The sequence below is a fragment of the Phalacrocorax aristotelis genome, chromosome 26 (assembly GCF_949628215.1).
Source record: "Phalacrocorax aristotelis chromosome 26, bGulAri2.1, whole genome shotgun sequence".
In the NCBI taxonomy this organism is placed as follows: Eukaryota; Metazoa; Chordata; class Aves; order Suliformes; family Phalacrocoracidae; genus Phalacrocorax; species Phalacrocorax aristotelis.
The window spans coordinates 902,097-913,180 of record NC_134301.1 but is presented as its reverse complement, the minus strand read 5'-3'; the positions used below and the strand labels follow the sequence as shown (position 1 = coordinate 913,180).

At 63.0% G+C, this 11,084-nt stretch overlaps 1 protein-coding gene across 1 annotated transcript; it reads left to right on the top strand.

The window, feature by feature from the left end:
- Nucleotides 1–5,096: 5,096 nt before the first annotated feature.
- LOC142048672 (acrosin-like) lies at nt 5,097–8,725 on the top strand. Its single transcript, XM_075075789.1, has 5 exons — nt 5,097–6,163; nt 6,484–6,684; nt 7,023–7,288; nt 7,571–7,716; nt 8,182–8,725. The coding sequence occupies exons 1-5, from the start codon at nt 5,910–5,912 to the stop codon at nt 8,527–8,529; spliced, it is 1,215 nt and encodes a 404-aa protein (XP_074931890.1). The 5' UTR covers nt 5,097–5,909; the 3' UTR covers nt 8,530–8,725.
- The last annotated feature ends 2,359 nt before the right edge of the window (nt 8,726–11,084 follow it).

Below are 11,084 nucleotides of genomic sequence, written 5' to 3'. Positions count from 1 at the left end.
CCCCCGCGTGCCGCAGCTGCGCTCTGAGCAAGAGGGAGACCCCATTGCTCTTGGGAGCCCGCAAGCACAGTGCCTGCGGGGGCTAGAGCAGAGGGCTGCTCTTTATGTTTCCCCTTCCTGGGCTGTGGTTCCGCCTCGGGGCTGGATGCTGGATCCCGTTGGGGATGGATGCTTGAGCCCTGTGCTGGAGCCCACGCGGTGTGGCCGTCCGTGCACGTGCACACACCCATGGTCCCTGGTGAAAATGAGAGCCAGAGAGGGAGAGAACGCTTGGAGTTTTGGGAGGCTAGGCAGGCGCAGAGCCCCACTGTTGGTGCGGCTGTGAAAGGGCTGCCAAGGGCTGCTGAGGCCCAGCAATAGCTTTCAGTGCTGGCACCTTTTGTGTGGGAGCAGTTCTTGGACATTGTGAACTTTGGAGCCTGCCTCCGGTGAAAATGAGGCGCAGAGAGCGAGAGGCATCGAGAGGGACGAGGGTGATACGCCGGTTGTTTTGCAGGTGGAAAAGCACTCTGCCCACATGGTGTCCTGGCTGCACGAGGTTAAGCAGGAAAATGAGGGAGTGCTGAAAGGGCTGGGGGAAAAGAGATGGGTGCCCACAGGCCCCGGGATAGGGGGGCTCCACAGCGTGCGTTCCTTGGCAAAAAAGCGCTCTTATGGCAGAGTCTCTGGCTCGGCTTCAGGAAGCTGTGGCGCCTCCTGCCAGGTAAGGGGGGGTGGGATTCGCTCCTTAAGTAGCTTGTTTACCACCAAAATTGACACTTTGGTGAGATGGTCTGCCGGAGCAAGCACGAGGAGCACTGTCAGGCCTTCCCAAAGGAGATTGTCCCACGGGAGAGCTGGCAGAATTTCTTGCTTCTTTGAGTCACTTTGGAGAGAGCCCGACCCGAAGGTTGGGCTCTTTAACCCAGCCACATTCAGCAGAGCATCCTCCAGGTGTCCGTCTCACCCCCCTGGCTCTCCGAGAGGTATGCAGGCAGCAAAGGCACCTTCTGCCAAAGTGCTCCACGCTTCAGCCTGCCACCCTGGGGAGGTCACTCGGGAAGAGCCGCAGGGTGTTGAGCCACCTCGGTGTCCTCTAGAGCTGGGCTGCATGTAGATGTAGGCCACACCCAGAGAGCACCAACTTGCCGGGCTTTGTGGGATGCCTGTGACGCAACCGGGGCGTAGCTGCGTGGCCATTCCCGTGTCACCCTGATTATTGTTGCCAGAGTGTGTACGCATGGGACCCACGCTAAGGGGGACGTGAAGATCCACATCTTCTCCCTAGTAATGCTCTAGGCTTCAGTCAAAGCCCACACCCGTCAGTTCCCCCCTGCAGACCCCGACCCCTCAGCTCCCCTCTTCAGACACATCGACTCCCTTCAGTTCCTCTCACGGTCCCTCCCTCCTTCTCCTCAGGTCCCCCCTGCACACCCTCCATTGCCTTCACTTCTCGGCAGGCACCCCATCATCTCAGTTCTCTCCAGACACCCCCAGCCCCCGCTGTTCCCCCTACCCAGACCCTCCTGATCCCGCCAGCTGCCCCCAGAAAGCCCGCTCCTTTCAGGTACCCCAGGTACCTATTCCCCTCAAGGTCCTGCTTCCTCCAGAACCCCCCTGGCCCGGTCCCTGGCCAGGCCCCACACTCATGATGCTGGGCAAGTCAGCCTACTTGGGGTCAGGTGTGGCTGGGGGGCATTTTCGAGGGATTTGGGCAATGGGAGGGAGTTATTCTGCCTGCCACAGTCTGGGCGGAGGGCGATGGTGGGGAGCTGTTCCCCCCAAACTGGGGGGAGGCTGAGGGTGGGGACTTGTTGCCTCCCCACCCGGGAGTGGTGACACCACAGAAGAACATAGCAAGGCAGCTGGGGACAATTCACAGGGAAAACTAAGTCCAGCCGGTTGCACCGAGCACCGGCAAGGCCGGTTTGCTCCTTCCGGTGGTTCCTGCTGGAGATTGTTCCCGTTTCAGCCCGAGAGCGGTGCTGTGGCAGAGGTTTGCTCTCCCGCGAGCGAGCAAAGGCAGAAAGGCGTGCAGAGGAGCCTGAGCAGGGCTCAAATGCAGCAGAGGGGGGCGTGGGGGAGGGCAGCCAGGAGGGGGCGAGGCCGGTGTGACTGCCGCCGCTGCGGGCCCCGGGAGCACTGCCGACGGGGCGGGGCCGGCTGTGAGGAGCCATGATGGGTGTGTGAGCGGCCACGCAGCACAGGGCGCTCGCAACCGACCCCGCCCCTTGCAGCAGGAGCTGCTTGCTCGTTGGTAGAGCAGAAGGCCGGAGGGCGCTGATTGGCTGCTGCACCCTATAGGAGGGTGGTTGAGCAGGGGTGGGTAGGTGGTGCTTGCAGGGGGTGTTGGGTGCAGGGTGTGGTCAGAGGTGGGCCGTGTGCAGAGTGAGGCCTGAGGGTGCCCCTGCCTGGCGCCCCCCGGCCGGTGCCTGCGAGGCCGGAGAAGAGAGGGGGCACGAGGGAGAAGGCAGTGCCCGAGGGGAGCTGTGTGGGCCATAATGCGGAGGGGAGTGCACTCGTGAGAGTGCCCGGGTGCCTGGTGGCTGCTCCTGGCTGAGAGGAGCACTTGCAGGTGACCAAGAGGTGTTTCTGCAGACCCTGAGCCCCTGCTCTCCTTTCCGCATGCAGGAGGAGAACCATCAGGGCACGCACGATGCCCTGCAGATGCTCAGCAGTAAGGCTGCTGTCCTCTCCTCTGCCCACGTACCAGAGCTGCGCAGGCTGGGGCTCGGCGGTTTGAAGGGACCGCTGGAGGTCATCTTGTCTCGTCCAGCCCCGCTGCTCAAGGAGGGTCACCTCGCTCCGCTTGGCCAGCGGCTGCGGGCAGAAGCGTGACTGGGAGGACATTTTTCCCAGGATATGGGGGTGTCCATCCCTTTGCCATGCGTGGCCCTGTGATTTGCCCGGTCTCCCAGTGCCCTGGGGCAGTGGGGCAGCAAGTGGGCATGGCCCTGGGGCTGGAGAGGGACGAGGGTGATACGCCGGTGGTTTTGCAGGTGGAAAAGCACTCTGCCCACATGGTGTCCTGGCTGCAGGAGTTTAACCAGGGGACTGAGGTAGTGCTGAAAGGGCTGGGGGAAAAGAGATGGGTGCCCACAGGCCCCGGGGTGGGAGGGCTGGAGAAGGGTGGCAGCGGACTCCGGGACTCAGAACCTTCCTTCTCCCAGGTGCTGCGTCAGCAAATAAAAAGTCTTGAAGAGGCACTGGAGGAGGAGGAGATGTGGTGAGTTGGGCCCCTCGCCCCACACAGGTGTCTAGGGTGGTCTCTGCAGCACCCAGAGCGATGGGGCTGCCAGTGCTGGAGCCAGGCAATGGTGTGGGGGGTATGTGCAGCACACGGTGTGACAGGGGAGCCCATTCCCTGCCTTCCTGGGGTGCTGTATGGTTGGAAGGGGACCCAATGCATGGCCCTGGAGGTCTGTAACTCGTCCAACCATGCCCTGTTGCCTGCAGCCAGCAGCAGAGGAAGAAGGAGGCAGAGGTGCCGGGGACTACACTGCCGGAGCTGGTGGAAGCACAGCTGGTAAGGGGGATGCCTGTGCCAGCCCCTGCCCTGGCCAGCGGGGTCTCCCTGGGAACCGGGGTCCATGGAGGTCACAGCCACGCACGGGCTATGCTCCTGCATGAGGCAGAGGCCAGTGGCACCGAGCAACTCCAGCTGTCCCGGCTGCGCTGCAGGGTGTGACAAGCGTCCTTGCTCTGTGTTGACCTGCAGGAGAGGGACATGCTGGCGAGGAGACGCGGCTTCATTTATTGGCTGCAGTGAGTGTCCCCAGTGGGTGCCGTGGGGCCCGCTCCCGGGCAGCGGCTGGCATGGGCCGGACCCCTGCTCCAGCCAGCAGGGCTCACAAGCTGGGGAGCAGCTGGCTGGCTGTGGGCTTTGCAGCTGGGAAGTGCTCAGCGTCGCTTTTCCCTGAGCCAGGGCTCTTTCCTGGGCTTGCGGCGTCTCGTGCACCACCCTGCCCTGGGGAGCAATGAGAAATGGCGGGGGAAGCAGGCTGTGGGGCTCCCAGAACACACCCTGCATCCCATAGGCAGGATCTGGTTGGGATGCATCCAGCCTGTCCTGCCTCCCATCCCTCTTCTGCCCCACAGGACGCTCATCCTGCTCTTGGTCAGCCTGCAGCTGGCTGTCGGCTTTGCTCTGGCTGCTGTTGTCCTCTACGCCTCCTGGTACGACCCCGAGCTCTTCCACCACCTGCTGTTGCATGTGCTGTGTGAGACCAACATCGACCAGGCAATTGCACTGGGAAAGATCTTCCCCAGGGTCATGGACGGGCCGCTGCCCTTCTGACAGCCCCCCACCCTCAATAAAGCCTTTTCTACCTGAACCTCCATGTACTGGGGTGTGTTCGTTGGGGCACGCGGAGAGGGTCTTGCCCCACACGCCAGTCCCTGCATACCCTCGAGGCCAGGGCCAGTCTCAGCTGCTAGGCACTGGGTGCCACCCCGCCGCCTGCCGCAAGCTGGGTCCCTGCGTGCCAGCCTCAGCTGCCGTCCCTCCTTCCCTCCGTCCCCACACGGTATTGATGCCACTGTAGAACCAGGCAGAACCACCGTCTTCTCAGGCCACGGTAGATTTTATTCTCCACCATTGGAGGCTGGCAACCCTTTAGCAATGTCCTGGCCAGCCCCTGTAAGTGAGTCTGAGAGTACTGAGGGACAAGGAACTGGGGACACATTTCCTCGCAGGCCAGCCCCATGGCCCCCGCATGCTCCACTGCCTTCCTCCCCACAGCTCCCCACAACCCTGCAGGTACTCACCTGCCCTCTCACCTTACAGCCCCTATGGACCCCACGCGGCCCATCCCACGCCACAGCACCCAACCCTGTGTCCTTCTCCCTCCCCAAAGTCCCCATGACCTTGGTCTCCCCGCCTGCCCAGGCTCTCATCGCTGGTGGTCCCACAGCCCTGTGGCTCCTCGTCCCCATCCCCAGCGGTGCGCTCCCCATGGCCCCGTTGCTGGTCGCTCCCACGGGTCTCATTCTAGCAATCTCGTAGCCGCTGGCCCTGTCCCCAGGGCCCCGCCTCTGCTGACCCCACAGCCACCGCCCGGCACAGCCCCGGCTGCTCCCTGCCAGCTTCTCCAGCCGCTCGCAGGTTTGCCCTCCGAGGGCAAAGGCCCTGTCGCGTGGAGGCTGGAGCCACCCGACCTGCCAAGCCCTGAACGCGGCGCCGCTGCACGCAGCCGCTCCAAGGGTGCAGCTGAAGCACGTGGGTCACTGCCTGCCTGCCCCCTGCCCCCACCCCTTCCTCCTGCTGTCCCCCCGCGTGCCGCAGCTGCGCTCTGAGCAAGAGGGAGACCCCATTGCTCTTGGGAGCCCGCAAGCACAGTGCCTGCGGGGGCTAGAGCAGAGGGCTGCTCTTTATGTTTCCCCTTCCTGGGCTGTGGTTCCGCCTCGGGGCTGGATGCTGGATCCCGTTGGGGATGGATGCTTGAGCCCTGTGCTGGAGCCCACGCGGTGTGGCCGCCCGTGCACGTGCACACACCCATGGTCCCTGGTGAAAATGAGAGCCAGAGAGGGAGAGAACGCTTGGAGTTTTGGGAGGCTAGGCAGGCGCAGAGCCCCACTGTTGGTGCGGCTGTGAAAGGGCTGCCAAGGGCTGCTGAGGCCCAGCAATAGCTTTCAGTGCTGGCACCTTTTGTGTGGGAGCAGTTCTTGGACATTGTGAACTTTGGAGCCTGCCTCCGGTGAAAATGAGGCGCAGAGGCGGAGAGAGCGTTCGGGTGTTTGGGAGGCTAGGCAGGCACAGAGCCCCAGTGGGTTTTTCCTGCTAGGTTTTAGCAGGCAGTGCTCAGAGCCAGGCGCTGCTGCCTGCCACGGGGGGGCCTGCACACCCTCACCCTGCAAGCAGAGCATTCCACGGGGCCCTGTCGGGGGTGTCCGATCCCAGGTTCTGCATCCCCTCCTGCTCTGAACCCGCCATGACTCCCCCCCGCCTCCCCGAGAGCCCACCACGCCCAGTGCCCGGAACCAGCGACTCTGTGACATCAGCCCCAGGGCCGAGGGCTCCGCAGGCAGCGCGAGCACTGCGGGCACTACGTCGCCTGCTGCACTGGTGGCGACGAGCCCTCCGGTCTTGCAGCTGCCACGTGCCGCTGTCGGCAATGGCTTTGCTGGCCGTCCTGGTCCTGCTGGCCGTGTGCTGGCCTGTGTACGGCACATGGGACAACTGTGGGTAAGTGGCCCGAGGCTCGGGGAGGGAGCTGGGGCACCCCTTAGGGCGTTCACTGGAGGGTGCCCGCTTGTCCTCTGTGACCGCCCCACAGCTTCCCGAGCCCTATGTGGGAGCCTCCTTTCCTCGCCGGCACCCAGGCTGCTGGCACAACTCGCCTACAGGGCTACAACAGGAACTGGGGCGGACGGACTCACGCCCCACGGCGTTCCCTGGCCCTGCTGGCCATGCAGCGCCTTGTGGGGAGGGAAGGCGGCTGACATTCAGCCTCAACAGCAGCCAGCCAGCCAGCCAGCGGGACAGTAAGGAGTTTCTGGTTACAGAGGGACCTGCGGGCTCCGGCCCATGGCTTCTCACTACGGCACGTCGCGCGTCGTGGGCGGCACAGACGCCCAGCCAGGGGCCTGGCCCTGGATCGTCAGCATCCAGGATCCTGGGAAAACAGGCACGGGGCATATATGCGGAGGGTCCCTCATCAGCCCACAGTGGGTCCTCACAGCAGCCCACTGCTTCATCAAGGCTAGGTAAGGAGGACCAGGCAATGGGGACAGCCCCACACCACCGGCAGGTACCACATCCGCAGCACCACGTGCTACTCCCATCCCGCTTCCTTGCCAGTACGCCCAGTGCCTGGGCACTGCAGAGCCCTCCTGAGACACTGCTCAGGACAAGGCTGGGCTCGTGCCGCTGCTTCCTAGCAGCCTCCAGCTTGACGTTCCTGCAGCCTAAGGCGTGCCAGGGCAGTCGCACCCTCCGTAGCGCTGCTTCCCGCTCTCCCCGGGCAAGCAGAAGGCAGGGAGCTGCTGGACTGCTGCAGCACGTGGCTCTGCTCCCCTCACCTCTCTCTCCATCTGCCTTCCAGGCACATCACCATGTGGCGCGTGGTGATCGGGGCCACTCGGTTGACTCAGCTGGGCCCCGAGGCCCAAGTGCGCAATATTAAGCGGCTCCTGGCTCACGAACACTACACTAGTGTCTCGGAGAGGAACGACATTGCGTTGCTGGAATTGGACCAGCCTGTCCAGTGCAGCTCCTACATACAGCTTGCCTGTGTGCCTGACGCCTCGCTGAGAGTGTCAGAGATGACAGCCTGCTACATCAGTGGCTGGGGTTCCACGACTGCAAGATGTGAGTTCCCAACGAGTACTCGTGTCCTGAGGGCAGGCTTGGCACGCTGGGGAGACCGGGCTTGGGCTTCCGGGCAGCAGAGGCGAAAGCCGGAGTCAGGCTGTGGGGACGTACGCCTAGAGAGAGGCGGGCCTGACCCTTTACCCAAAGCAAGACCGAAGGGACACAGCGGTACGATGCCTCTCAGGATGCAAAGCCAAGCCCTAGGGAAGGGGTTCACCCCGAGAGGGGGGGAGAACTGGCAGCCAGCTGCTGGGTCTTAATTCCTTTCTCTGCTCACAGCTGGAGGCTCGACTGATGTCCTGCAGGAGGCCAAGGTCCGCCTCATTGACGTCAACCTCTGCAACAGCAGCTGGTGGTATAGAGGGGCCATCCACAGCCACAACTTGTGTGCCGGCTATGCGCAGGGTGGCATCGACACCTGCCAGGTGGGAGCGCGCTACAAGTCAAGCCCCAGCAGCACAGGCAGCCCTGGCACCACCGCCCAGGCGTACCCTGGCGTGCGCTTTGCTTGCCAGGTCACCCTCCCACCGCTCTTGGGGCTGGCGCTCACCTCCCCTTCCCCAGCTGCACGTCCCTGCCCAGTGCCCCCCTTGTCCCGGAGGCCTGCGACTCTGCCCAGAAAGCCCAGCCAATGCTCTTGGCACATCCCGGTCCTGCAACAGCCGCCTGCCACATACCCAGCATCAGAGGGGAGAGATGAGATGAGAGCCCTGCCTTGCAGGCCCATCGCCCCTTCCTAGAAAAGCTTCTCTAGGCTCCAGCGCCTCAGCAGAGCCGTGCTCTGCGCTACATACAGCTCCGGCAGGTGCTGAGAGACAGGAGGAGACAGCCACAGTGCTGGCAGAGGCCACCCAACACCACCCTAAGCCGCTCTTAATCCTCCGCTGCAGGGTGACAGCGGTGGTCCTCTCGTCTGCAAAGACAACAACGCGGACTACTTCTGGCTTGTCGGAGTGACGAGCTGGGGGAAAGGCTGTGCCAGAGCAAAACAGCCCGGAGTCTACACCTCCACTCAGCACTTTTACGACTGGATCTCGGTGCAGATGGGCCTGCGCCCAGCAGTAACGGCTACTCCAGCGCCACGGCCAGGCTTCACCTCAACCCCCTTTCAGAGGCCGAGGCCAACACCAACGCAACCGGGCAGGTTTACGCCCTGCCCATTTCCACGCCAGAAGCTGGTGGAATTCTTTAATGTGCTGCAGGAGCTCCTGCAGGTCCTGAGGGGAAAAAGGGCTTGAGCAGCAGCATGAAGAGCACGCAGCGCAGGCTGCGGTGTACCACGACCGTTTCCCCCTGGGGCAACGCCTGCTGCTGCAACGGCCGCCTCAGTGTCTAAGGCCTGCTCTGTCCTGCCCGTGCTCCTCGAGTGCCCGCAAACGCTGAAGGTGACTTAGTTCTGGAAATAAAGTTGCCAGTTTTCACAGACAAGCACGCTTCGGTCCAATTCAGTCTCCTGCGCAAGGCAAGGACCTCCACGGCCGGCGCCTGCAAAGGGAGGCTGCAGGCAGCCGCGTAGGGCACAAAGGGGCTCAGAAACTCACTCAAAAGGGCCGAAAGCGTGCCAGGTCTGAGAGGAGGGTGCTCAGCGCCACCGTGGGATTGTTATCCCAAAAAGCGCATTCGTTTGCCCGGTGTGCAAAACGCAATGTCCTGGCACGGCCCCGGCTGCTCCCTGCCAGCTTCTCCAGCCGCTCGCAGGTTTGCCCTCCGAGGGCAGAGGCCCTGTCGCGTGGAGGCTGGAGCCACCCGACCTGCCAAGCCCTGAACGCGGCGCCGCTGCACGCAGCCGCTCCAAGGGTGCAGCTGAAGCACGTGGGTCACTGCCTGCCTGCCCCCTGCCCCCACCCCTTCCTCCTGCTGTCCCCCCGCGTGCCGCAGCTGCGCTCTGAGCAAGAGGGAGACCCCATTGCTCTTGGGAGCCCGCAAGCACAGTGCCTGCGGGGGCTAGAGCAGAGGGCTGCTCTTTATGTTTCCCCTTCCTGGGCTGTGGTTCCGCCTCGGGGCTGGATGCTGGATCCCGTTGGGGATGGATGCTTGAGCCCTGTGCTGGAGCCCACGCGGTGTGGCCGCCCGTGCACGTGCACACACCCATGGTCCCTGGTGAAAATGAGAGCCAGAGAGGGAGAGAACGCTTGGAGTTTTGGGAGGCTAGGCAGGCGCAGAGCCCCACTGTTGGTGCGGCTGTGAAAGGGCTGCCAAGGGCTGCTGAGGCCCAGCAATAGCTTTCAGTGCTGGCACCTTTTGTGTGGGAGCAGTTCTTGGACATTGTGAACTTTGGAGCCTGCCTCCGGTGAAAATGAGGCGCAGAGAGCGAGAGGCATCGAGAGGGACGAGGGTGATACGCCGGTTGTTTTGCAGGTGGAAAAGCACTCTGCCCACATGGTGTCCTGGCTGCACGAGGTTAAGCAGGAAAATGAGGGAGTGCTGAAAGGGCTGGGGGAAAAGAGATGGGTGCCCACAGGCCCCGGGGTAGGAGAGCTCCACAGCGTGCGTTCCTTGGCAAAAAAGCGCTCTTATGGCAGAGTCTCTGGCTCGGCTTCAGGAAGCTGTGGCGCCTCCTGCCAGGTAAGGGGGAGTGGGATTCGCTCCTTAAGTAGCTTGTTTACCACCAAAATTGACACTTTGGTGAGATGGTCTGCTGGAGCAAGCACGAGGAGCACTGTCAGGCCTTCCCAAAGGAGATTGTCCCACGGGAGAGCTGGCAGAATTTCTTGCTTCTTTGAGTCACTTTGGAGAGAGCCCGACCCGAAGGTTGGGCTCTTTAACCCAGCCACATTCAGCAGAGCATCCTCCAGGTGTCCGTCTCACCCCCCTGGCTCTCCGAGAGGTATGCAGGCAGCAAAGGCACCTTCTGCCAAAGTGCTCCACGCTTCAGCCTGCCACCCTGGGGAGGTCACTCGGGAAGAGCCGCAGGGTGTTGAGCCACCTCGGTGTCCTCTAGAGCTGGGCTGCATGTAGATGTAGGCCACACCCAGAGAGCACCAACTTGCCGGGCTTTGTGGGATGCCTGTGACGCAACCGGGGCGTAGCTGCGTGGCCATTCCCGTGTCACCCTGATTATTGTTGCCAGGGTGTGTACGCATGGGACCCACGCTAAGGGGGACGTGAAGATCCACATCTTCCCCCTAGTAATGCTCTAGGCTTCAGTCAAAGCCCACACCCGTCAGTTCCCCCCTGCAGACCCCGACCCCTCAGCTCCCCTCTTCAGACACATCGACTCCCTTCAGTTCCTCTCACGGTCCCTCCCTCCTTCTCCTCAGGTCCCCCCTGCACACCCTCCATTGCCTTCACTTCTCGGCAGGCACCCCATCATCTCAGTTCTCTCCAGACACCCCCAGCCCCCGCAGTTCCCCCTACCCAGACCCTCCTGATCCCGCCAGCTGCCCCCAGAAAGCCCGCTCCTTTCAGGTACCCCAGGTACCTATTCCCCTCAAGGTCCTGCTTCCTCCAGAACCCCCCTGGCCCGGTCCCTGGCCAGGCCCCACACTCATGATGCTGGGCAAGTCAGCCTACTTGGGGTCAGGTGTGGCTGGGGGGCATTTTCGACGGATTTGGGCAATGGGAGGGAGTTATTCTGCCTGCCACAGTCTGGGCGGAGGGCGATGGTGGGGAGCTGTTCCCCCCAAACAGGGGGGAGGCTGAGGGTGGGGACTTGTTGCCTCCCCACCCGGGAGTGGTGACACCACAGAAGAACATAGCAAGGCAGCTGGGGACAATTCACAGGGAAAACTAAGTCCAGCCGGTTGCACCGAGCACCGGCAAGGCCGGTTTGCTCCTTCCGGTGGTTCCTGCT